Here is a 26,787-nt window from a genome sequence, read left to right on the forward strand (position 1 = left end):
TGGATGGACCTGATGAGTGACCTGAGGGAGAGACATCTCTTCAGTGGCAGTCATGACCAGACATGTCTCGTGCGGTTTGTATTCCTGGGCATGCTGCAGAGAGATCTCGATGATTACAGGGGAAAATGGAATACACATACCATCAGACCTGTTAAGCAATCTCACTGTCCATCCGGCAAACCAAATGTCATGTACAATCTGCCTCACAGGGTTGTTTCTATGAGTTTCTCAAAAGAATTACTGCAATTTTATTTTACCTGTGGAATAGCTTTCAAAGATTGTTTAATAATCTTTAATCCCACGTCAACCATCACTAATAATCTTTACAACTGTTAAGTCTGACAGAAAATTATTTATTTACACAAAAAAACATTGAAAAACAAATTTTCAGGAACCAATGAAACCAATAAAAACAACTAGATATACAGTGACTACAAAAATATGCTTTGGATTTTTCGCCTCCAGGTTTGGTGGGACAAACTGTGGTCTCCCAGTTTCTCAGGAGGAATTGGGACAGTTTAGTACTGTGTCATAAGGTACTCCATGAGGAGATGTCCATCTCCAGGCACACTTTGAGGACCTACAGAGACGTAGTGGTCTATTGCAGCCATCGACCTGGAGGTCCTGTGTTGAAAACTATAACACTGAAGAACATGGCTGACATTTAAACACATGTGAGTGAACTATTTACAGAACAGTGTAAAATACCTCCTAAAACCTAGTACAACCCAAATCCAGGCAAGTTTTGAATTCCAAAACTGTTTGTAATCTGGGGACATTGGTATCTGAATTGTGTTGGCGCAGGTGCTGCTGACAGGGAACCTTGAAGTCTCCTGGAAAACCAGTCTGGGCCGTGGATGAATTCCTGCTGGAGGCAATGTGTTCAACCCTGTTGCGAACATCAGGATGTCGTTGAGGGAGAGACCTGTCTGTTTTTCTGTGGGGAAAAATCCAGTGAGATGTATTTCTATACAACTGCAATCTAAGACAATCAAAATGACATTTGTACAGAGAAAGAAATAAACCTTCTGTTTCAAGCAGATAATCATGCCAGAATCCCAGTACTCTGGTTTTTTCTTGTCTTGTTGTCTTGTGCTACCCTTTATGCTGAGTTGGAACTCAAAGATGTCCTCTAGTTTTGCAGAGGTCAGCTCTTCCTCACTTGAACACATGAAGGCTTTGAAGACCGCTGCATGTTGTTCCAAAGCATGAATAACACCCAAAGTTGAAAGCCCATCCTTGAATCTAGAAATAATTGAGAGCAATCATTTAACTTAGACAATGACAGCCCCTTAGACAATGACAGACATTTTGACATTGGCAGCTCTTTGTTGTTCTACTACTTTTGTTTTTAGGTGCTAGCAAAAAATGTCAAGAGAAATGGAGAGGCCCCGTAATGTTTTTTTCAATTCACAACCCAAAAAACAACGAATAAATATTTCTATTTTTTTTCTTTTTTTTTGCAGGTGTTTTGTCTCTTGAAGCATTTATCTTTTGTGTGTTTCTGTTTTGTAGTGCGTTTCTGTTTGCAGTCCGTTTCTGTTTTGAAGTACGTTTCTGTTTGCAGTCCGTTTCTCTTGTGAAGTGGGTTTCATTTTGGTAGGTGTTATGTCTCCTGCAGCACTTCTCTTTTGTAGGTGTTTTCTATCTTGTAGCATTTATTTTTTGTGGGTGTTTTTGTCTCTTGCAGGGCGTTCCGTTTTTGTGCTGCGATTGCACCCCTCGGCCACCGTAGTATTTTAATGAATTAATGGCCTATTTAATAACACATTTATGTATTTAATTCCAATTTTAATTAATGACATATTTAATTCCAATTTTAGTTAATTAATGACATATTTAATTAATTATTTAATGATATATTTATTTATTTAATTTTGGCACTTTTACTCCTCCATATGGAAGAGCTAAGCCCCCTTTCTCCTTGTCTAGCTGGAGAGTTCAGTGTTTCACTCTGGGCTTATTGTTGTTCAAAATCAAATGTGATACATGTTTGTCCCACTCTCTAAATTGTTTGGAGGGAATCTCTACTGGGAGAGATTGAAATATATACAACACTCTCTGTAAAACGTTCATCTTGAAAGCCCTGATTCTGCTACCAAAGTCAAGTGGGAGCAGGCTCCACCTATTGATGTCATCATATATTTGTTTGCTGATGTAATTCTAATTGATATTGTGGAGTCATGTGAAATCTTTTGGGGTAGGGGTAGGGGGGGTTGTCACACCTGGAGTGGCCCTCCAAATCTGTAATTTTATTTTGCATAGCATGTTGGTTTTTCAGCAGCTTGGTGAGGGTGTCTTTAACTTTTATGTCCCACCTTTCACCGTCTGCCACACAGTTCTCCACCTCATCCAGGTGGCGGGCCACTTCCTATATACACTATATTGCAAAAGTATTCGCTCACCCATCCAAATAATCAGAATCAGGTGTTCCAATCACTTCCACGGCCACAGGTGTATGAAATCAAGCACCTAGGCATGCAGACTTCTATTACAAACATTTGTGAAAGAATGGGTCGCGCTTAGGAGCTCAGTGAATTCCAGTGTGGAACTGTGATAGGATGCCACCTGTGCAACAAATCCAATCGTGACATTTCCTCGCTGCTAAATGTTCCACAGTCAACTGTCAGCTGTATTATAAGAAAGTGGAAGTGTGTGGGAACAACAGCAACTCAGCCACCAAGTGGTAGGCCACGTAAACTGAAGGAGCGGGGTCAGCGGATGCTGAGGCGCATAGTGCCAAGAGGTCGCCAACTTTCTGCAGTCAATCGCTACAGACCTTCAAACGTCATGTGGCCTTCAGATTAGCTCAAGAACAGTGCTTCAGCAGAGAGCTTCATGGAATGGGTTTCCATGGCCGAGCAGCTGCATCCAAGCCATACATCACCAAGTGCAATGCAAAGTGTTGGATGCAGTGGTGTAAAGCACGCCGCCACTGGACTCTAGAGCGGTGGAGACGCGTTCTCTGGAGTGACCAATTGTGCTTCTCCATCTGGCAATCTGATGGACAAGTCTGGGTTTGGCGGTTGCCAGGGGAACCATACTTGTCGGACTGCATTGTACCAAGTGTAAAGTTTGGTGGAGGGGGGATTATGGTGTGGGGTTGTTTTTCAGGAGCTGGGCTTGGCCCCTTAGTTCCAGTGAAAGGAACTCTGAATGCTTCAGCATACCAAGACATTTTGGACAATTCCATGCTCCCAACTTTGTGGGAACAGTTTGGAGCTGGCCCCTTCCTCTTCCAACATGACTGTGCACCAGTGCACAAAGCAAGGTCCATGAAGACATGGATGACAGAGTCTGGTGTGGATGAACTTGACTGGCCTGCACAGAGTCCTGACCTCAACCCGATAGAACACCTTTGGGATGAATTAGAGCGGAGACTGAGAGCCAGGCCTTCTGGTCCAACATCAGTGTGTGACCTCACAAATTTGCTTCTGGAAGAATGGTCAAAAATTCCCTTAAACACACTCCTAAACCTTGCGGACAGTAGAGTTAAAGCTGTTATAGCTGCAAAGGGTGGACTGACGTCATATTGAACCCTATGGATTAGGAATGGGATGTCACTTATGCTCATATGCGAGTCAAGGCAGGTGAGCGAATACTTTTGGCAATATAGTGTATCACTGGTCATTTCTTGTAGCTTCAGGTTGATGTCTGATGCTAGGCCCACTATTTGTTTCTTCATGTCCTCGCATAGATTCTTCACCTTTGACAGGAGTTTAAGCACCCATTCACTCATGATTTCATTCATTACTTTACGTTTCGACCTTAACGTTGAGTTGGCGGTATCGTCCTCCGCTTCATGTGCACCATTTTGGCTAGTATCAGGGTCCGCTACGATTTCTTTGTCTGCGTCTTGCTCCATGATTTTACTCTGTCTTGTCTTCCTACCCTTTGTAGATGTGTCGCCAAACATGTCTGCATTGGTTACTTTCTAGGTCTGTTTCAAAGCGTAAACCAAAGAATTTAGAAGAATTGAAAGCAGTAATTAAAGAAGAATAGGACAAGATTACCTGTCAACGGTGTGAAAGGCTCCTGGGGAACATGCCAGCCAGGATTAGAGCTCTACTGCATGCTAATGGCAGGACTACTAAATATTAATTACTCCACCAAGGAACTGATACAAAGGATACAAAGAACAATTGATTAAATTGTGAGTTTTTTTCCGAGTCCCATCAATTCCTGCCGCCCGCTACATATTTAGGTCACACGATTCGGTATCTGTACATAACGTACACATGTATAACACACGCCTGTGTTCAGCGCAAGGTCATTTTGCTTGTGGGTACATTTAGATTAAATGGCTACATTCTATGGTGCCGTGATTTCTGATCATCAAAAATGTAGCGTGGTGAGTTGTGAAAGATGCAGAGACTGGATATTCTTTGGAGAGAGACGGCAGATCTCCGTTTATTGTTAGGCGAACAGAGGCAGTAACCGGTCTGGACATTTGAATGACAACCCCCCAAAACTGATGTTTTAATTTGGTAGTGTGGGAATATACACTCATTAATGTTTGATAATGTTGGATGCTTACTGCTAAATTGCTTATAATAGTTAATCAGAAAGATGTATTTGCTAAACAGATACAATGCCCTGGACTCGCAGTGGAGTCCACAGTGACAAAGACCAGAATTCAGGGGAATCACACTGGGACTGCTGCACAGCAGTGACAAGGTAAGTTTTAGGCTTAGATTTTATATTTATAATACAAGATGTTTTTAAATCTCCAATAAGAGGTGAGAAATTGATTTTGCTACCTTGTTTTCCTGTTGTTTTTTCAGCTCCAAATTCTGATGACTCCTTGACTCAAAACTCAAAGAAGGATGAGAAGTGGACTCAAGGATGAGACACAGCTGCAGTGGACGCATGAAGACGAGGAACCGAGCCCACCAGAGACGACAAGCAGCCTGCAAGGAGACGACATCAAAACTTTCTAAGGAGCAGAACGCTCTGGTAATTTAAATGTACTTTAGAAAGAATCACCGTACACATGCTGCATGTTTACAGAAGGATTTAGTATACTGCATATTGCTGACTGAGAAAATGTAATTATTTAGGTAAGAATCAGAAATAAAATCAGTCTATATGTGTTTTTTCTTAATAGCTGCTTGCTGGACACCAAGCGATTTCAAAAATGATGGAACACCGAAGAGCAATAAGTTGTTAAGAAGAAAAGGATGATGGGAAACAGATCCAGGACCAGTGCCTGAGACGTGAGACCACTCATCTAAAACAAGATGAGTCCATGGAGTGAACTGGTTCATTAGATACTACATGTTAATATGAGCATGTGCAGTTCTAATATAATTATCTGTGCTTTAATGAACCTGCTTGCTGTGTTTTGCTCTCTTTAGAGCTCTCTCTCCAAGACACCCAGTACAATGAAAGATCAAATCAGGACAAGATACTAGATAAGGAGCAGCCTCAGCATCTGAGCTCAGATTATGGAAGAGGGGATGCTTATTACAGTGACACAAAAGGTGAGACAACAAAGAAATCTAATCCTATTGTGTTTGTTTATTTTGTGTATGTTGTGCCCTGTAACAAAGGGCGTCCTCTATCCATTAGCTACACCTTTTATCCTATAGAGGTGTTGGAGCTGCAGGTCACCAGTCCACCTCAGAGCAATCACAAAGAGACAGACAACCATTCACACTAACACTTAATTTTAGTTTAGAATCACCAGCTAACTTTCCATGTATGTGTTTGGATTGCAGGAGGAAGTCGGAGCACAAAGAGAAAACCCTGCAAAGTCACAGAGAGAACATAAACAGAAGGAACCAGATGAACAGCAGGTTGGTACCAATATAAATACAATGTACCTAGTGACCTGACGGGGTGAGCTGGTGTTTTCATTTGCACAACTGACTTCCCCTCTCGACATCCTTTAGTTTGCCCCTAGTTATGCTGCTATAGGCCTAGGCTGCTGGGGGACCTCTCTTGATGCACTGAGCCCTTCTCTAACTACCTATGTATTTACTATATATACCATTATTGCATTACATTCACTCTGTTTCTTTCTGTGTCCTTTCTCCGAGTGTCCCTGGTCCTAGAGCTGGATGCTTCAGATCTATGGTGGTTCTCCCACCTCCAGCTGCCCATTTCCACCGATCTACTCTGCACTGCCCTTACTATACTTGATTTGCTCATCTACATATTTTTGAATTTACCACCAGCTATATATGTAGTAAATTTAATGCCAGAGCCGTACACCATAGCAGTAAACTATAATTAGTTTCCATGTTAGTTGTACTTTACATGTATCATCTGTCTTATCATGCATGTATTATACTGTGTGTTCTATGGTCCTTGTGTCCCCCCCCCCCCCCATCTCTACCCCTTTACCTCTTCCCCTCTACCTCCATCCCTCTATCTCTACCTCTCTACTTCTTCTGTCCCTCTCAACCCGCCCGGCCAGCAGCAGATGAGTCCCCCCACATTAGAGCCGGGTTCTGCTTGAGGTTTTTTTCCCTGTTAAAAGGGTGTTTTCCTTGCCACTGACACCTTTTGGCTTGCTCTCGGGGTCAGGCATATGGGTTCTGTAAAGCGTCTTGAGACAATTTGACTGTAATTGGCGCTATATAAATAAAATTGAATTGAATTGAATTGAAATTCTGTCCCTCTCAACCCGCCCGGCCAGCAGGCAGATGGGTCCCCCCACATAAAGAGCCGGGTTCTGCTCGAAGTTTTTTTTCCCTGTTAAAAGGGTGTTTTCCTTGCCACTGTCGCCTTTTGGCTTGCTCTGGGGGTCAGGCATATGGGTTCTGTAAAGCGTCTTGAGACAATTTGACTGTAATTGGCGCTATATAAATAAAATTGAATTGAATTGAATTGACAGTGTATTGTTACATACTACTGCTGAATGTGAATCTCACACACCTGTGTCACGGCCCCCTCCACAGTGCATCTGCCCCCACCTGACCTCCTGTGACCTCCTCTTTCCTTCCTTTCTCCCTACTTTGTTGCTCTCCCTCTTTATTTTTGCCTTTCCCTGTTCTTCCCTCTCCCTCCTCTCTGCACTCTGCTCTCCCGTCCTGTCTCTGTCTTGCTCCACTGTGCCGCTCTCTGCAGCGGCTGCAACTAATCAATCTTCAGTCTCATCAGCTCATTAGCAGAACTCCGGGCAGCAGTGGTGCACCACACCTTTCACATCTCCTCCTCCATAAAAGCCAGCTCCTCACTCCACTCCCTTCCAGATTGTCATGTCAACGCCGTGCTGTCAGTTTGCGGCCATTTCACTTTTTGCTCCTGTGTATCTGGTATGTCACTAACCTGTGTTTCTTGTGCTTGCAGTTCTGCTGGCTGCACTGCCTGGTTCTGTCCCAATCCTGCAACTGTAATAACTCCTCTGCGTTCCTGTCCTTGCCTCTGGATGAGGCTCTGGACCGTCTTGCCTGCTCGGTTCTGCCCAGCCACTCGCCGGACCTTCAGACCCCCATCCCTTCCCTGCTAGTGAGTTTAGTTTAATTCCCTTCTTGTTTTTCCTTTAGTCCTGGTTTGTTTTAATAGTGTGCTTAGTGAGGTCCTTAGTTGGTACGCCTTCCCCTCTTCATTGTTCAGTCCAGTTTTTGTTTTCCATTTTGTTAAATAAATCCTTCTGAATCCTGACTAGTATGTCTATTCTGTGCACTTTGTCCTTGGGTTCTCACGTGTACCATGACACGTGTCTGTGATTCTTCTTCCAACACTGACTTCAAAGGCTAAGACAAACCGTTCGAGGAGCCTCAGGATAATCAACAGAAGAAACCTGTCAGGACAGGAATAAGATGAACAGCATCAAACAGAAGAAGAAATGGACCTTCTGCAATGTTGTGAAAGCTCTATGATGTGCATCATTCAGCATATTTCTAATTTCAGGCAAACTTTCTGATGTCTTCTTATCTCAATACTCTAAATGAAAGGATGACCTAACCCTAGACTGCACCATCTGAGTCTTTGTCCAGTTTACCTTTGTGTTCTGTTTTATCGCACACCTGCCTCTTAATAAGAGTTTCTATGTCAATATTCAGACTTCTTCTCTGATTTGGTCTCAGGACAGTGGGTGTCTTTACTATAGACGTAGATGCTGTGAATGAGAGGCTCAACACTACATTTAGTTCATTGTTAAACTCTGTTGTTTATCTCCAAATGTAAATATACCAACACAGGCTGAGTGACTTCCCATGATGCACTGAGCACCTCTCCTCTTCTCTCTCCATACAGTTAGATGCCATCACTGTATGTCACTAACTTTGTGTCTGGTCTTCTCTGCAGGTATCTCTGGATCTGGAACTACATGTTTAGATCTGCTTTTACTGGCCACACTGACCTGCAAAGAGTTCATGTTCTCTCCCTCTTTACCCTCATCCCAAATGGAGTGGTTGTTTTTCAACTTTATATTGAAAAGTTTTTTTTTCCTTATTGCTACCAAATGCTTGATCTGATCAAACTGCTAAGAGTCTTAAATAAGCCAAAACAAGAGAACTGTATCTGTCTGTTTGGAAGTTTGAAATTATGGACCCTTCCTGTAATTTTAAGTTTCAAAGAACCTTTTTCTATGATTAAAAAATCAGTTTTTAAAGCACTGGTTTCTCAAAAGCATCTGTGACTCCATCTTCGAACTGTCCAGCATTTGAATATATGAAAAGTTTAACTTGGGATAAATGGAAAGGATAGTATATTCACTGAATACAAATTCTGCCTACTCTTGTATTAACAGTTTTGGGTTAGTTTTTCTTTGCAGTCCTTTTATTTACAAAAACACACAAGATGATGACATGAATGTGAAAATAACATAACTCAAATCACAAATAGAAAATCTGAAGTAAAACATGTCCAAATCAGAGACACATCACCCACAACTATATCATCTCCTGAATATGCTGCTTTTACTGAAGTCCAAAGGTTTAACAGGTGCAGCAGCCTCTGACTGCTGTAGACTGAGCTGAAATTGGTTCCAGAGCAACAAAAATTTGATTATTTTAACCTACTGATAGGTTTTGCTTCCCTGATGGCACTCTCTGCTTGCTTCATCCTGGATTCTAAATAATCCCAGTTATGATGGACTTTAATATGTGGCTATGGTCTTCTACATATTGTACAAACTTCACAAGCTGCTCTCATTTTTGCAGGACAAAGATGAAGCACTGCAGTTTGGTAATTAGGGAGACAACATGAAAACCAATGAACATGCTGCTAAACTCTGCACTCTCTTCTTTTGATTTTCTCTGGAGCTGCAAAAAGCTCAGTCCAACCTTTCGTATATCTGCAGTCCTGAGGTCCATTTTCAAATGTGTATAAAGGTGGCTGCAAACATTCTGCAGGGTTATTCATTATTATTGCATAATTCCAAGGAAGTCCTTCACAACTGTAACTGTTTCTGAGGGATATTTTTATCCTATCAGGATTTTGTCTAAACTTAAAGCCAACATTTAAATTAGATTTTGGTGGGAGGGATTCATATAATAATTTTGGTCATTCCACCAGATGAATATTGTGTGTAATTTAACCTGTTCAAGATGGTGGCGCTTTAGCAGTGACGAGAACTTTGAAACTTAACTGGTCTCTGGTTGTTAGAAGACTTTTGGAGGGAGACATTTTGATCCAGTGTTGTGAAGGAAACATCAGTTTATTTTGCTTTTAGTGTTGTTTTTTTCAAACTTGGATTAGGGACCATGTGGATATCTTAAGTCAGCACTTTATAGTTTGCTCAGTAAGGAGACAACGTATGGTTCTGCTTAGAACTGCTGCCATTATTCTCCAGTGTTTGGCTCTCCTTCTAGTAAGTACCAGGTGAATATTGTGTGTAATTTAAACTAAACTTTCTGCATCAATTGATTGAAAATTAAAATCAAATTGACATAACTAAATGAAATTAACTTGATAACTACACTGTAAACCCAGATAGTACAACTAACTCATAAATAGTATGGTGTAGTAATTAAAACTATATATTTAGTGAACTAACTATAAATTTATGAGTTTTTCTACCTAGTAATGATGTTTTCATTTTATTTGGGTACATGTTCATGAGTAAGCATTGTCCACAATCTCATGATTTATGAGTAAATAACATAGACTGTATAAGAAATGATGGACGTAGCAACTGGCTCCAAAAATGAAGCCTGCCCCGATGTGTCAAAAACTTGCAGTACCACTACGTCCGCCAGGGGCTGGCTCCAAAACGCTCCATAAACCCCTATTTCACACAGGAAAAACTAAAACACGAAAGACTGCTTTTCTACAGCTCAGGATTTTTTTTTCTGTTAGATTTCAGGGTCAAAACCAGAGTTAAGGTGGTTGATCTGAAAATAAATCAATACAGAATTTTAAATAAAGCATCAAGGTTTTAGTGACAGTCTGGTCTGGAATGATTGACAGGTCCTATGGATGAGGCAGCCTTGACACTCATTCACCATATGCAACAAACCCAGCCTGCTTAATAGTTTGGAGGCAATGATCTGATCCATTCCTATCTCTATCACTGCAGCACAAAAAGAAACAAGAACAATTGATAGCATTCATATAAATATTAATAAAGATAATCGTTTTATTTTGTGAAAAACACCGCGCAATGAGTTCTGCAATACCCTGTTATAATGTAATACTGAAAATGTAATGTTCTAAAATATAGTCCTTGAGAGCATTCACAAATAATCCTCAGGGAACCTTCAGGAAACGTCCCCTCAAGGTCCCCGAAGGTTTGCTAAAGGTTTCAAAAAAATAGCCTGCAGGGAACGTTACCTGAACGACTTGACAAAAATCAGGAAGCCTTCACGTAATGTTCACCGATGGCTTCCTAAAGGTCCCTAGAACGTTTCTCAAGATACAGCTTAGTGACCCAACAGTGACCATCAGGGAATATTTCGAAAGTTTCCAGAAAGGCTTATTGTTTCACAAAAAAATATATCATCCTTGAAGGTTTATTTTTGTAGAATCTTTGGGGAATGTTCCTAGAAGGTCCCAACCTTCAGTGAATAATCTGGGAACATTCCCTGACAGTTTCTGCTTACTGGGTGACATATCAGTTTATTAAATATATTTATTGAAGATGAAAGATGAAGATTGAAAGTTTGAAAAAGTAATTGTCATACTATTGAACTCAGTCCAAAACCCAAGTTTCATCTTGTTGCACAAAAGGAATGAAATGACAACTCCATAAAATCATTTGAATTTGTAATGAACAAAGAAAACAAACTATAGACTTAAAAGAGATACAGAAGAGGCAGGAAAGTAGTTCGTCACTTTGTGGTGTGACTGATTTCACTTGTTTTTCTTATCCTTAAACTTATGGCAGTGACAATAGAACAGAAAGGGGGTTGTGGTGAGGACTCTGGCCTTTGTTTGGTCAACCAGTTGAGCTGTCAGTGCACACTGCAATTAATTTCCTCATTCTTTGATCGAAATGAAAAAAATAGCTTCTTAATGCGTAGTACGGTTTTGGCCCCGGGAAACAGATACCTTCAGAAATCTATTCCGAGCCGCCATTTTGTCTTGAGCCAGTCACATAACTCTTAACTCTCCACTTTGATCTTTCTGTCACAGTTTGTATAAAGAACTAAATAAATGTCAAGGATCCACAGAAACGCAGAGCCCGTGTGTCCAGTAGATGTCGCCAGAGGTCGACTAAAGTTCAGCCACAGCAGCAGGGTTTTTCAGCACTGCCGAATGCCATGCGACAGTTTTCCAAGTGCCAACATCATCCCTGGATCCACTGCGCCTGCGCACGACGATCCCATTCTTGTCCTGCAGGCAGCATTCCGGGTGGAGAGTGAGAGAAAAGAGAGACAGAAGAGATTTGAGGCCGTAGACTGTACGTTTACACCAAGAAATACGAGCTGTATGTCCAAATCAGCGGCGACGTTTAAGCAAGATATGGTAAGTAGAAGAATGAATGATGCAGCAACACTTTCTCGCCTCCTTGTCACATTTTCTTGTCTTTGTGTTGCCTCTCTGTCTGGCTGTGAACTGACGTTTCATTGAAAGGAAGGGCTTCGCTAGGGGCTAGCTTTAGCTTTTATTCCCTTACACACCTACTACGCCTACTACAGTGGAAAGCATATACTGCTGTTTAAGAGATAAGAGAAAATGAATAGTGTGTTTTATAGCCACCGGTGTATAACACGAGGTAAGTCTTTGTTTCACGTTCGCAGTGTGGAAGCTGTCAAGACGCTTCTGCGTTTGGCAGGGCTAGCAGAGATGGTCAGGCTCTGAGCTAGCTGGGGCACAGCTAACGTTGCACAAAAGCAGAGGGCACTGTGTGTTTGTGTGTGGCAGAAAAAAACTGAGACCAAGCAAATCTGTATGTCAAGGATGAGTGGATTGTCAGAAGTGAGACTGAATTCGGTGTAAACTGAACCATGAGGATTTCAGAATTAGAGAAATTTACATGGTGCTATAATGCCATGCTGTAACAATTTCAAATGTTACACAGTTAACGGTTTACAGAGCCATATGATGGCATACTTAATACATTAGTGCTGAAATGCATCGCACTCAGATGAGTGCATCTTTTTCAAGATTTATTTACACACACTAACACACACACAGGCTCTCTGTCTCTTAATTCTTAATGCATACACAGCCAATTACAGTCCATAAACACACAGACACATGTCATGCACACTGTCTGTTTGACTGGTCCTGATGTCTTTATCCTGAATCTGTTTTTATCCAATAATAGGGATGCAACTAACAATTACTTTTATTGTTTTTTAATTTGTCAATTATTTTCTTGATTAATAGATAAATAGTTTGGTCTATAAAATGTCAACAAGTGGTAAAAAAAACAAAAAAAACGTTGATCCTTTGCCTGTTTCCCCAAGCTCAAAATGGCAAATGTTTTGTACAGTCCACAACTCAAAGATATAGAATCAACTGATATGTTTTGGGGGCTGCACAGTGGGTTGGTGGTTAGCACAGTTGCCTTGCAAATAGAAGATCCCTGGTTCAGTACTCTGTCTTCCTCCCACAATCCAAAAACATATTGAGGTTAATTGGTGATTCGAAATTGTCCATGGTTGTGAATGTGAGTGTGATTGTTTGTCTGTATATGTAGTCCTGTGATAGACTGGTGACCTTTCTAGGGTGTCCCCTGCCTTCATCCTAAGTCAGCTGGGATAGACTCCAGCCCTCTGCAGCCTTAATGTGGATTTAGCGGTGTATAGATGATGATGGATGGATGATATGTTTTGAGTTTTTATGGGGGGTTTTTCGGGGCCAGTATCAATTATTTGAGATCAATAATGAATGTTTAGAACCAATATAAATTTGCATTAAAAATAAAAATCTTGGTGTCAGACTAGAATAACACAACCTCAACACAAAACTTCATTGAAGTGTCTTTGTTTTTGCACTTTTAATTTAAAGAAATCCTTTAACCTTTAAGTGTTGATAGGCTATTACTAGTGAAGCATAACTATTTGGATAGGGTTGTGGTTTTAACATTGCTTGAGGCCACAGAGTGGTGACTACAGATAGGGAGTTGGCTACATTAGAGCCAAAGTAGTGCATTTTTGAATTAACTTATTGGAAATCAGTTACAGTAGAACACAATTCTGATAATCAGAAAAGTATAGATTATCAGATTTGCTAATCAGCCAAACAGGTAATTGATAATTTGAGAAGCTGGAGTCAGGTAATTTCTACTTAAAAAATAGAATCGGTGAACTGCTTAATCAATTCTAAAAATGGTTGGTGATTAATGAAATAGTTGACAACTATTTGATTAACTGGGGTTGCTCTATCAACTAATTTGTTCTGTTTCAACAGAAAATTAATCTTAAGCAGAGACACATGCCAAAATATAAACAAACACATAAATCTGTCCATTATTACCATGCAAAAACACAAAGTTCTGATATTATTTATTGTTTGAGAAAACACCTCACACATTATGGCACCTGCAGGTCATAGTCCAGTGAATCAGGTTCATATGTAGACTCTACAAAACAGGCAGGTTTAATTTTCACCTCCCAGAACAAAGGCCCTCACCTGATAGAGGTTTATTAAGCATTCCTGTCTGTCTAATAATCTTGTCATTAAGCAAATAATAATAATCATTTAAAAAAAACGCCTGGGGTTATTTGAAGGGAAGGGACCTTCAGCATATGATCAAGCAATTTGGAACTGGAGCAAATAAGCAGCAGTGACATCCTTGTGTCTTATTCATTTCGAGGTCATACTGAAGCACAACCCCTGTGTTTCCATGACAGTGGTGGCTTACCAAGCTGAGCATCTGAAGCTGTTAAAGAGGGATGGATGTGGTGTGACTGGGAGGATTCATGTCATTTTGTTGATTTCCATTCCCTGGGAAGACTTTCTGTAAGGCGTTGAAAAGTGATTGCAGGAGCACCAGCATTGCAACCAACGTCGGGTGATGAGGCTTGGCTTACAATTTTGTCCATCCCATACTTGTTGGACAGAGTTGAGTCAAGTTCTTCCACACCAAATTGGCAAAACCATTTCTTTATAAACCTATCCATGCCCACGTAGGCATTGTTCTGTTGAAACAGGGAGTTGCCATAAAGTGTCACACTACTGTCTATAGAGTATAAGCAGTCATTTGATCAGTCAATCAAGACATAAGTAACTGGCAGGTATTTAAAGGAATGATTTGCATTTTGTTTATGCCATAAAAGCCAGATAGTTTCAACCTATAACCTCCCACACAAGATCCAGAAAGGGGAACAACCCAGTGAGAACTGAAGAGAAGGAGAACAGGCGAAACAACATAGTGATCCCGTATGTGTCTGGACTGTCTGAAAAACTGAGGATCTTCAACAAACACCAGATCCCTGTCTTTTTTAAGCCAAATAACACCCTCAGACAAAGACTGGTCCACCCAAAAGACCCCACACCACACAGTCAGAAGAGCAACCTGGTGTATGCAGTTAAATGCAGTGAGGAATGCTCAGATCTCTACAAAGGGGAAACCAAACAGCCACTTAACAAGCGTATGGCTCAACACAGAAGAGCCGGTTCCTCAGGACAGGATTCAGCAGTCTTACTTCACCTCAAGGAAGAGAGACACTCATTTCAGGACACCGATGTTCAGATTTTGGACAGGGAGGACAGATGGTTTGAGAGAGGTGTGAAAGAAGCCATCCATGTCAAAGTGGAGAAGCCATCTCTGAACGGGGGGGGTGGTCTGCGACATCATCTTTTGCCAATTTACAATCAGGTCCTTTCAAAACTCCCCAAAAGAACTACTCAGCAGAATGACTCAGGTGAGGTGGCTCATGCTAACGACCACCATTAGCATACGAGGGCTCGGTGAAACTCGCATTTCACCAACCCCCTTTGTCACTCCCTGGCTCCCAACGACCATTGTTGAGGAGCCAGGTGGGCCTTGGCAATGGTCGTCGGAATGTGAATAATACTGACCACACCTCACAGAGGTTATAAGCTGAGGCAACATCAACCACCACCAGAACTGAAGAAGCCTCTTGGATGAGAGGTGAAACGTCTTCAAGGAACCTTCTTAAAGTCCAGTTGGATAGATTTAAACAATTTTGGATAACCATGACCTGGATGAATGAGAAACTACACAGACATAAATAAGATGTGTTGTATTTCTTTGCTTATTTTAGGATTTGAAGAGACCAAAAGTGGCACTGAACATTTGAAGACCAAATAATTATTTGCAGAATTGATTAGCAGCCTGACAGTTGTCTAAAATAAATGGTCAATACGAGCTCAAAGTGTGAAATAAATTTAATAGTATGATGAATTTTAATGATATTTGTGTACCCTGGGGAAAATTAGTAATGTTTGTTCTAATTTGTATTATTAGTCCCATACTGAAATAACTCTTCTATTGCCTTTTTTGCTCGTCTAGGCCAACCCAGGGCACATTCAGGGAGAAGACATGGAACTCTAAGCTAGCCCTCTCCATCCATCTCCATTTGCTGCCTTGCCCACTGCTTGCCAAAACCACCTCTTCTGCTCTTGCTGTGGCGGTTTGGCTCAGACTCCTCTAGTGAAGAAGAGGGGGAAAAATCCAAGTGGGAGGGAGTAGTAAAGTTTCCCCAGCTGCTGTCCAGACACACACATGCTGCATTGCTGCCATTCCCTAAGCCCTGCTCCATCTATCCCTAGGGCACGGCCACTAGCTTGCTAGCAAGCTAGCAATTGGCAAAAAAGAAGGCCTGTCCTGAGGGATAAAAATACAAGCAGACTGTGTTCAGTGGCCTTCTCTTTTTTTCTTACTTTTCCGGGTCAACTAGCCACATACTTCCCAAGTGCAGCTCCTTTTGTTACGCTGCCATTCCTGCTGTTTTGAGCACTGGGGGATTGCTAGTAGCCTGTCAATCATACAGTCGGACAGACTGAGGAACCCGGAGGGGGTGGTTATCAGAGGCCAGGATGATGGAGCCCAGCATGGAGAACTGCCTGGCCCTGGTCCTGCAGAAGGATGTGGGTCGACGGCTTCAGGTGGGGCAAGAGATTATTGATTACATTTTGGACAAGGAGAAGTCCCATGACTTGGAGCAAGACCAGACAGCGCTGGACAAGATGGTTGATGGGATTGCCAGCTCCTGGGTCAATTCTAGCAACTTTAAGGTAAACTTCAAATCAAAGGGATTGTGGGACTGTATCAAGTTGTGGAAAGTTTTCCACACATCCACAACTGCTCAGGTTTAAGCCTTTACTACAGCCAAACAACTATATTTTTCATCATTTGCTTTCTGTTTTATACACAAGAATATTAATGCACTCATGCATCTTTGTGTATGCCTCAATTAACAGCCAATTTTTTACCCACTGAAATTTTCTGTCTGTTGATTGATACTCTTCTCAGAGAGGTAGTGCTTTGTTTAACAGTATGCTGGAAGTGTTGTTTTGTATCTTCATTAGGAGGAGCCGTTTATGGTATATTTGACTGTGAGGAATGCTCAGAATTGAGATAAAACAACTTTATTGTTTAAATCTCCAATTTAAAATATTATCAGTCATTGAGAAAAGATCTGCTTTCAAGTGTCCAAGAAGTGCTCAATGCTGACAGTTTTCCTTATCCAAGTAATAGATACTAGAGCTATTTGAATCAAATAGAGCAAGTAAAAAATTAACACCCACAGTAAACTTGTTTCTGAATTCTCCATTTCTTTTGTGTACACACTACACTTCCGTACTATTGTAAGGCCATATAGTTGGCTTTTGTAGTTTGTTTAAAGAGGAATTTCCAGTTTTCTTACTGTTTGCTGTACAGTAAAGAGACATTTTTATCAGGCAGACAAAGGCACATAACGTTATTGTTTCCCTTCACCATAGAGCTGGATCACATTTATTTTCTTCTATGACTGATTGTGCTTTATTGTGGTTTTCAATCTAGGGCACAATTTTATCTGACCCTGAAAAATTATTACATCTGCAATTCTTTCAGTGCCAAAACACTGGCTCCTTTCTGTACCATAACTCTAAGAACACATTGTTCACTAAAGCTCAGATTTCAAGTTGCGATATGCTGCTTTTGGTTTCTGTGGACCTAAAATGTCAGATATGTCTCCCCTGAACAAAGCCAAGCCTGCACCCAGTGCCCTACATTCGGCACTGTAGTTCATGGAGGACGTAATGTCTCTGCATTCTCAATGCCCAGTTGTGCCTGCGGGCTCTGAATTACTACATGTTGCACTGCAGTGTTTTTGGTATTGGCAGTCTGGCACATGCCTGAGAGAAATGGTCATGAGGGGCTAGGCAGAGTTAGAAGAGTGAGTTTATGGAACAAGAGAGTGCTTAATTGGGTCTGGCCTGGTTACAGCTCATATGAAGGGGTTCTGGGAGGTCAGAGGTGGCCAACATGGGGCTTCACAAAGAAGAATCAGTACTTTTTGGGTGCCTGACAGACCTCTTTACATTGTGCCAGACTAAAATTTTGAGCACCGCTTCAAAGATGCAAAGTAAGAAAGATACCCTTTGTGTCTTATTTTTGTTTTCTGTGTATTGAAAAGCTTGCCAAAGCTCAAATGAGTCTTGTGATGATGTATCCTCTTTTAAATGTCTTGGACTAGTTGAAAGACATACATATTTTTAACACATCTACTTTGTCAGTTTCTCTGATCGTATTGTTAGTTAGCCAAACACAGGCAGTATCCTCAATACAGGCCTTGCTGATCACTTGGCAACTAATGTGGAAACTATTTAGTTTGAGAGAGAGGGGTGATGGATTCATTTGCCATAAATGGAGGTTTAGGGGGATGCCTCTAATACCAAGCAACTGTGTAAAGAATGAGCTTTACAGTCCTTCACAGTTGTTTAATTTCGACTTCAGTGCAGTCTTTAGTCATTCGGTGTATTTATTTTTGCTGCACAAACCTGTGTTTAGATAACAAACTTTAGATAAGTGTACTGAACTTCTGGTTAGCTGGCAGGTCAAGGTTTGGGCAAACTCTTTTAGTTAAGGTGAAGAACTAAGCCTCGTATATCACAAATTAGAAGAGCTGTAACATCACTGTAAGGGAACAGTACTGTTCAGTATAGTGTCACAGCACAGGATAGATCAAAAACTACTCTTATTTTTTCTGGAACAAAATTAGATTAGTTGAGCAACACAGGCATTGTTTCTTATTCAAACATAGGCTCTACCAGTTTCACTGAGAGAAAAAAGTACAGTTTGGCCCTTTCTACAGTTTCACAGCATGCTTGCCTTAGTTAACTGACAGTATACTAAGGAACTTTAGTTTTTCATTGCAACTGACTGCGATGAGGCACTGAATTTGAGCATGCTTGTTTTTGTTTGCAATGTGATTGGCAGTGTCTTGGGAATGCCCTTCGTAAAGGAGCAGAGAACATGAACATTGGTGACTAATGTTACCATTCTAACTGTTTCTATATCCAGGGAGTTCAATGATTCATGCACATACAATTATAAATGAAAAGTTGCGTATGGTAGACGTGCATGTTTTGATAGCTGTTGTTGTTTTTCAGAGCAATGTCCTTTTGTGCGTCCTGTCCATCTCGTGGTGTGTCAAGTTAGGAGGCACCTCTCAGCTGTGGTTTCAGCTGCTGAATCAGATTGAAACAAGTGAATGTAATGTATATGTTCCTCCTGGTTCTAAATCAGACCAATATATACAGATTGTGGATAGAGCAGTTACAGAAGCACAAGGAATACTTGTGTGCGGAGGAGATTTTAACATGACCTTAAATCCATATATGGATTCAACGGGAAGTAGAACCTTTCAATCACAAAAAACTACAAAGAAAATGAATCTTATGTTGTCTGAAACAGGTCTTGTCGATATCTGGAGGCATTTAAAACCAACAGATAGAGATTATACTTTTTACCCAGCCCCACATTCATCCTATTCAGGAATCGAATGAATTGATTGAATCTTATGTTGTCTGAAAGAGGTCTTGTCGATATCTGGAGGCATTTAAAACCAACAAATAGAGATTATACTTTTTACCCAGCCCCACATTCATCCTATTCAAGAATCGACACTTCTTTGCCTTGAATACAGGCTTGAATAGAATACAAGAATGTTCAATTGGAGCTATGGATATTTCTGACCACTCCCCTCTATATTTAGTTATAAAAAGGATTCAAAGCAGAAAAACTACACATTGGAGATTGAATAATAGTATTCTCAACAATAAAACATGTTCTCAAAAGAAATATCTGAATATCTACAAATAAATGATAATGGTGAGACAGCTCCACCAATTGTTTGGGATGCCTGTAAGGCCGTGATGAGAGGAAGAGTAATAGCAAAAACGTCTTACTTGAAAAAGCAAAGGACAATTACTTAAGACATTACAATCAGAATTACTAACATTAGAAACAAAACACAAGAGCACTTTAGATGACCAAACAAAATTTTAAATTAGGAAAAAAAAGAAACCAGATAGAGGAAATACACAATCAAGAAATTGAAAGAAAATTGTTATTCACTAAGCAAAATTATTATGAAGGGGGAACTAAACACTTCAACCAACTGGCTTACAGATTAAGAAAACAAAGGTCAGAAAACACGGTTTATAAGATAAAGAATCCTATTACTAAGGAAGTATGTCATCAAGCAGATAAAATCAGGGACTGCTTTAAAAGTTATTATGAAAAATTATATTCGCAACCCTGCACAGACAATGGCCATAAAATGGAGGACCTATTAAGATTTTTAAATCTACCAACTCTTACAGAAGAGGAAAATAAAAAACTTACAAGAGAAATTACAAAAGAAGAAATTCAGTTTGTCATCGGAAGGCTCAAAACCAATAAAGCCCCTGGTCCCGATGGTTTCACTGCCGAGTGGTACAACAAACTGAGGGAAGTACTGACTCCTATTTGGTAAAGACATTCAACTGGGTACTAAGTCATGGTGAAACACCTCCCTCATGGAGAGAGGCAATAATCTCGATTATACCTAACGAATGCAAAGATAAATTAGAATGTTCCAATTATAGACCAATAAGTGTCCTAAATTTAGATATTCACGTCCATTTTAGCTAAGAGAATAGACAAGATTCTACCAAAAATTATTGAATTGGACCAAACAGGATTTGTTAAGTCATGTCAAACTCATGATAATGTTAGAAGATCCATACAAATTATTAGACACATAAATTTGAATAAGATACAAGCTGTAATGTTGAGTTTGGATGCTGAAAAAGCCTTTGACTCTGTAAGATGGGAATTTTTATTCAAAGTTATGGAAAAATTTGGATTTGATGATTTGATTATAAGAACATTAAAGGCGTTATACAATAAACTTACAGCTAGACTGAAAATAAATGGTGCTCTCTCTGAGTCCTTTGAGCTTGAAAGGTCGACAAGACAAGGATGTAGTCTTAGCCCACTTTGCTTTGCAATATTTATTGAACCGTTGGCTCAGTACATCGACAAAATGACCAAATCAAGGGTATTGAGATGGAAACGGGAGAACAAAAACTAGCCTTGTTTGCAGATGATGTGTTGGTTTATTTGTCAAATCCCACCGAGACACTACCAGAACTGTTTAGGATTTTGAGAGAAAATGGATCATACTCTGGTTACAAACAAAATGAGCACAAAACTCAAGCTCTTTGTTTTTATCACAGCCCTCCTCAACATCTTAGACAGGTATACAAATTAAACTGGGACAAGAAGTCCATTAAATATCTGGGTATACAGATACCCACTGACTTGAACAATTTAGAGGAATTGAATTATTGTCCGTTAAAGAAAGAAATTACCAAATATACTGATAGATGGAATTTAATACCTTTTTGATTATTACCTCTGGAGTGGATACCATAAAAATGAACGTTCTTCCAAGAATGTTGTATTTATTCCAATCAATCCCTGTTGAGAAACCAGATCATTATTTTATGGAGTGGGACAAAATTATTTCCAGATTTGTATGGGGAGGCAAAAAGCCAAGAGTAAAATTTAAGACCTTGCAACTCTCAAAAGAAAGTGGAGGACATGCTCTGCCATGTCTTTTGGATTATTACATGGCAGCGCAACTGCATCCATTAGTGGGCTGGTGCAAACCTAGTTATAAATCAAAATGGAAGGAGATAGAAAGTGGTTTAACAGGTAAACTTCCGATCAACATACTTAAAGGTGACCCCTCAATGAAAAGTGTTTCAACAGATATAAGCAATCCATTGATCAAAAGTTCTATCAAAACGTGTAGTAACATACTAAAAAGATACAAAATACAAGAAAAGGCTGCTTTTTTAAAATGGTTTGCTCATTATCCAGAATTTGAACCAGGTAAAATTGACTTGAAATTTAAGGTCTGGTGTAACTCGGATCTTACAATGTGTTATACTTTATTTAAAGAAGGGAAAATGATGAGCTTCCAGGATCTTAAAGATAAATTTAGATTGACCAACCAGGATCATTTTAGATACCTACAAATTAGAGATTTTGTCACTAAAAAATTCCAACAGCAACCAAATTATAGTAAGGGTGAAATTTTTGAAATATTTCACAGTGCATATAAAGATGTTCCTTACCAAAAAAAAAAAAAAAACTATCAAAGATATATATTGCAATTCAAAATCATAAAGCTCACAGCTCATTATACATTAAAACAAGGTGGGAAGCAAAGGGCAACCTTAGTCTTACAACAGAGGACTGGGAAAGAATTTGTAGACAACAGTGGTGTGTTACAAGCGCTCCTTCCTGGAGGGAGTTCTGTTGGAAAAATGTGACACGTTATTTTTGTACACCAGCTCAAAAATCTAAATATTTAGACCAAACCAGTTGTTGGAGGTTGTGTGGACAAAACATGGTAAACCATTTTCATATCTTTTGGGTTTGCCCTTTTACCCGCTGTGTGTGTTGTTACTGTTTTGGTTGTTGAAAAAGAACAATAAAATGTTAATTACAGAAAAAAAACAAGTGAATGATTGGCTCCATGCAGAGGCGTGGTGCAATCAAGGAAGCAAGACAGAGTGAGGTTTGGCATGTGTGCCAGATCACACTGAATGTTTTTTAAAATAATCTGCAGTCTCTGGATCAGATTAAATTTAGTCTGATAGTGTCTTAGTGTTTTCCTGAGCTCATCTACTCATGCTGTATGAAGAGCCCTGCTGAGCATCTGAAGTGTTCTCTGTCTGCTCCGTAATTGCTGGTCCATGCTCTACTGTGCCATGCGGAGACCACACCCACCTCTACATTCCTATTGTTGCAGTATCCCATGAGCGCTTGTGTGACCACATTCAGCACACTTTTGAGTTACATGTCTTTTATTGATTTCACTTACATTTCATCACATTCATGCTGTTTTAGGCATAAACCTGTCTATTACAGCAAACAGCACTTCACCATGCCTCAGTCACCATGCCTTCAACACCTAATGACTGCATGGTTTGAGTTGGTAGATTTAACGAAACAATCATATAATACTTTTTTTGTAGTTAAGAATTCAGTAATGGTTACCCTCCTCCAATAAGAACCACAACCCTCACACTTAAATTCAGACTTTATGTTACATTTACTCTAGTGCATTCTTTGATTTCAACAGAGCACAAGTGTGTTCTTCATTTAATTAATATTGTCTTTATAGAGCTTATATCTTGAAAGGACTACAAAAATGATTACATTACATTTTATCAGGCTTTTCATTCAAACACGTACCTGTGTGACAAAGGCAATATTGGGTGTGTCAGTAGCACCAGTCGGAATCACTGTTGACAGATTTTGTGCAACATTCCACTCACAATGCTGCAGAAATGCAAAACAGTTTGAAGCAAGCTATAAACAAGGATGTGATTTGTACTTCAGTCCCCCTGCCATCCCTCATTTTTCACACTTCCTGCTTCCCAGAGACCAGTTAGGGTCTTGTCATTAACCATCCATCATGTCACGTTTGCTGTGCAATGTTTTCTGCCAGCGCAGAGCTGATCATGAGAGCTGAGCTAGTTTCCTGCTAAATTGATTCAGGCTGGCAGGACCAGTTTCTGGGTTGACAAGCCTTAAAGTGATAGCTCAGACAACCTGGTGCCACCGGTAATGTCATTCAGCTTTGTCTGGGCCAAGTGGGCTCAGCAGACCACAGGCGAGACATTAACAGAATCAGTGCTCATGTAACTTTTGTCTTAGGCCAGCAGTATGATACTGACAGAAATTGTGCCTAGAGGAGGTCTGCATAATTTGGGGAGCAGTATTTCCATTGTTATCTGAATTTTAATTGATTGAATCATTGATTCTAATCCACTTACCAGCTGATGTGGATTAATCTGAATTATTCAGATTTGTGTGCATGAATTAAGATGAAAAATTTAGTTGTGGACTTTCTGACCTCTTGTCTTGACCACAACCAAGCTGTTTATATACTGTCTGCTTTGTAACTGCATTTTCTGCTACTTCACAGATGCCTACGGAAACTAGCATGACTACCCATGCCTCTTTTTCCCTAGGTGGCTTCAGTCAGCAATAAGTATTTGTGAATTGTGTCTAAGGTTGTGTTTTTCAGACTCAGGACAATGTAGGGCCCTATAAAATCCGTTTAATTTTTTCCCAAATTCCATTTTATTTTTCCCAAATTCAGTTTTTTCCATTTTAATTTTTGGGAATTCCATTTTTTTTCCGTTTACATTTTTGGTAGTTCTGTTTTACTCTTATTTTACGACCAAAAACAGTGTGTTTTTAATGTAAATGACTAAAATGTACACAAATTAAATAGAAATTAACTTACATTTATTGACGTGACAGACAACACATTTCCTCAATATGGCAAAATTAAAGTGCATCAAAAACAAGCAGCAAGTAAAAAAAATAAGTTGACTTCTTATAAAATAACAGCCAAACATCTGAAACTTCTTTTAAAGTAACTTAAACAAATTATTTAAGCTGTAGGACTAGTTAGTCCTTGTGAGCTACTCCCTTCAAATTTCCCACCTATCAGAGACATCACCATTGAAATACATGATTGCCAGCCTCTTTGTGTTGAGTTCAGTGTCTCTCTCTTGTCTGTGAGAAGAGTTTTGTATTTGCTGAAGCTCCACTCACAATCAACTGAGCTGACTGGGAAGTATCGTATTTTCCGCACTATAAGGCGAAATTAAAAGCCTTTAATTTTCTCAAAAACCGACGGTGCGACTTTTAACCTGGTGCACCTTATGTGTGCACTGAGTTCCAACTAACCCGCTCAGCTTGATTGACTGTCGGACCATTTCTCACCGACATAGGGATGTAATACATACACTACATATGCTGGCAGCGATAAACCAATTACAGAACATTACACAAAGGTACGTACAGTACCTACGTGTACCTCCGCCACGCCTCCGGTAGGTAGGTATACTGTACTATTGGTATGCTGCAAAACAACATTTGTTTGGCTAAAGACCCCCGAAAATGGCATCAGCGAAGAGACATGCTTACGAGGCCCAATTCAAGCTACAGGCTATCAGTTACGCAGTTGTAAATGGGAACAGAGCAGCCGCGAGAGAATTCAAAATCAATGAATCTATGGTTCGGAAGTGGAGGAAGCAGGAGAATGAATTGCGCCAAGTTAAGAAGACAAAACAGAGTTTCTGCGACTCCATGCGCGCCCATATCACCGCTACTACATCTCAAGCAATGTACAGCAGTGTGACAGAATATCACTCAGGTCTGCTAAAGTGCAATCACACGGCAGCAAATCCCTCAACACACAAATCATGCGTGCTGCTGACTGCTTCATTCATGACACACTGCATACATACATACAAACCACCTGACTTTATGCTTTACCCATAAATTCTCACACTACCAGCCCTTCCCCCACACTCTCCTTTTCAAACACACACGTCTTTTGTGTTTTGTATATAACCCAAATGTCATAACAGAGGTAGAGCATGCACGCTCTGCACCTTCTTGAAGGCCTTCTGTCATCACAGCAGCAGAACTCTGTGTTACAGCTTTTCCTTCTCCTCTACACAATTCTCTGCTGTCCCACGGCTCACAGAGTTATCATGGTCTGAGATTAACATTTAACGTGGGACCATGCCAAGGAACCAAAGTTCTCTTTCAAGCTCAAGTGACCAGTTGAGTCATGACTGGGACCTTGAAGCTGACCCGGTGTACAAGAATACTTGGTGCACATGAGCTCACACTGTAAACATGCACAAAAAAGGAGTAAAATAAGACTCATATAAAGATTTCCACTGACTTTGCTGTACTGCTTTGCACAGAGTAATGAGAATCACCCTCATGACAGAGAAGGTGTGTTTCTGTTTATTCTGGTGAGTGTGTGTAAGTGTTTTTGTGTGTACACACTAGGGCTGGACCTGAATATCCGAATAGTCGGTCCCGACGGCTCCTTCCTCCGTTAGCTCACCGCCTCTGACCTTATGGACCGAACCGAATATTCGCTTTGTTCCTCTGTCCATCCGTCCTTCCGTCCGTCACCACCCCCCCATCCGATTCTTCAAAATAGCCACCCTTTGCTATGATTACTGCTTTGCACACTCTTGACTTTCTATGCATGAGCTTCATGAGGTAGTCACTTGAAATGGTTTTCATTTCACAGGTGTGCCTTGTCAAGATTAATTTGTGGAATTTCTGGCCTTCTTAATAAGGGTTAGGACCATCAATTGTGTTATGCAGTAGTCAGGTTGGTACACAGTTGACAGCCCTATTTGACTGTTAGAATCCATGTTATGGCAAGAACGAATCAGCTAAGTAAAGAGAAATGACAGTCCATCATTACTTTAAGAACTGGAGGTCAGTCAGTCCAGAAAATTGCAAAAACTTTGAATGTATCTCCAAAAACCATCAAGCACTATGATGAAACTAGCTCACATGAGGACCTGAGTGCTTTGGTCTGGTATGAACAAATTTGAGATCTTTGACTCTGCCTACCATGTCTTTGTGTGCCGAAGAAAAGGTGAAACGGATGGTCTCTACGTGTATGGTTCCCACCGTGAAGCATGGAGGAGGAGGTGTGATGGTGTGGGGGTGCTTTGCTGGTGACACTGTTGGGGATTAATTCAAAATTCAAGGCACACTGAACCAGCATGGCTACCGCAGCATCCTGCAGCGACATGCCATCCCATCCAGTTTTCGTTTAGTTGGACCATCATTTATTTTGCAACAGGGCAATGACCCCAAACACACCTCCAAGACTATTGGAAAATCATTTCAGGTGAATCCTCATGAAGCTCATTGAGAGAATGCCAAGCGTGTGCAAAGCAGTAATCAAAGCAAAGGATGGCTATTTTGAAGAATTTAAAATATAAAACATCCATCCATCCTTCCATTGTCTTCTGCTTATCCTGGGCCGGGTCACAGAGGCAGCAGACGAAGCAGGTCATTCCAGATGTCCCTCTTCCTAGCAATGCTTTCCTTCATGAGTTAAGTATCATAAAGCATGTCGCAAACCCGCATGA

The 26,787-nt window shown here is 40.4% G+C and overlaps 1 protein-coding gene and 1 long non-coding RNA gene across 42 annotated transcripts in view; one reads left to right on the plus strand and one right to left on the minus strand.

Annotated features, from left to right (window-relative positions):
- Positions 1 to 440: 440 nt before the first annotated feature.
- On the minus strand, positions 441 to 6,195 carry LOC129350083 (uncharacterized). Its single transcript, XR_008603310.1, has 3 exons — positions 4,761 to 6,195; positions 1,026 to 1,245; positions 441 to 937 (listed from the first exon to the last, which is right to left on the minus strand). It is a non-coding gene; the product is annotated as an uncharacterized LOC129350083 (long non-coding RNA).
- Positions 6,196 to 11,700: 5,505 nt separating this feature from the next.
- Positions 11,701 to 26,787, plus strand: part of clasp1a (cytoplasmic linker associated protein 1a) — a 104,102-nt gene continuing 89,015 nt past the window's right edge. For all 41 annotated transcript variants that reach the window (XM_055015479.1, XM_055015484.1, XM_055015494.1 and 38 more), the window contains exons 1-2: positions 11,701 to 11,859; positions 15,821 to 16,545. In XM_055015479.1, the coding sequence (XP_054871454.1) occupies positions 16,348 to 16,545 (198 nt within the window). In that variant the 5' untranslated portion in view covers positions 11,701 to 11,859; positions 15,821 to 16,347. The remainder of the gene's footprint in view (positions 11,860 to 15,820; positions 16,546 to 26,787) is intronic.

This window comes from Amphiprion ocellaris, chromosome 11 (genome assembly GCF_022539595.1).
Source record: "Amphiprion ocellaris isolate individual 3 ecotype Okinawa chromosome 11, ASM2253959v1, whole genome shotgun sequence".
NCBI lineage: Eukaryota > Metazoa > Chordata > Actinopteri > Pomacentridae > Amphiprion > Amphiprion ocellaris.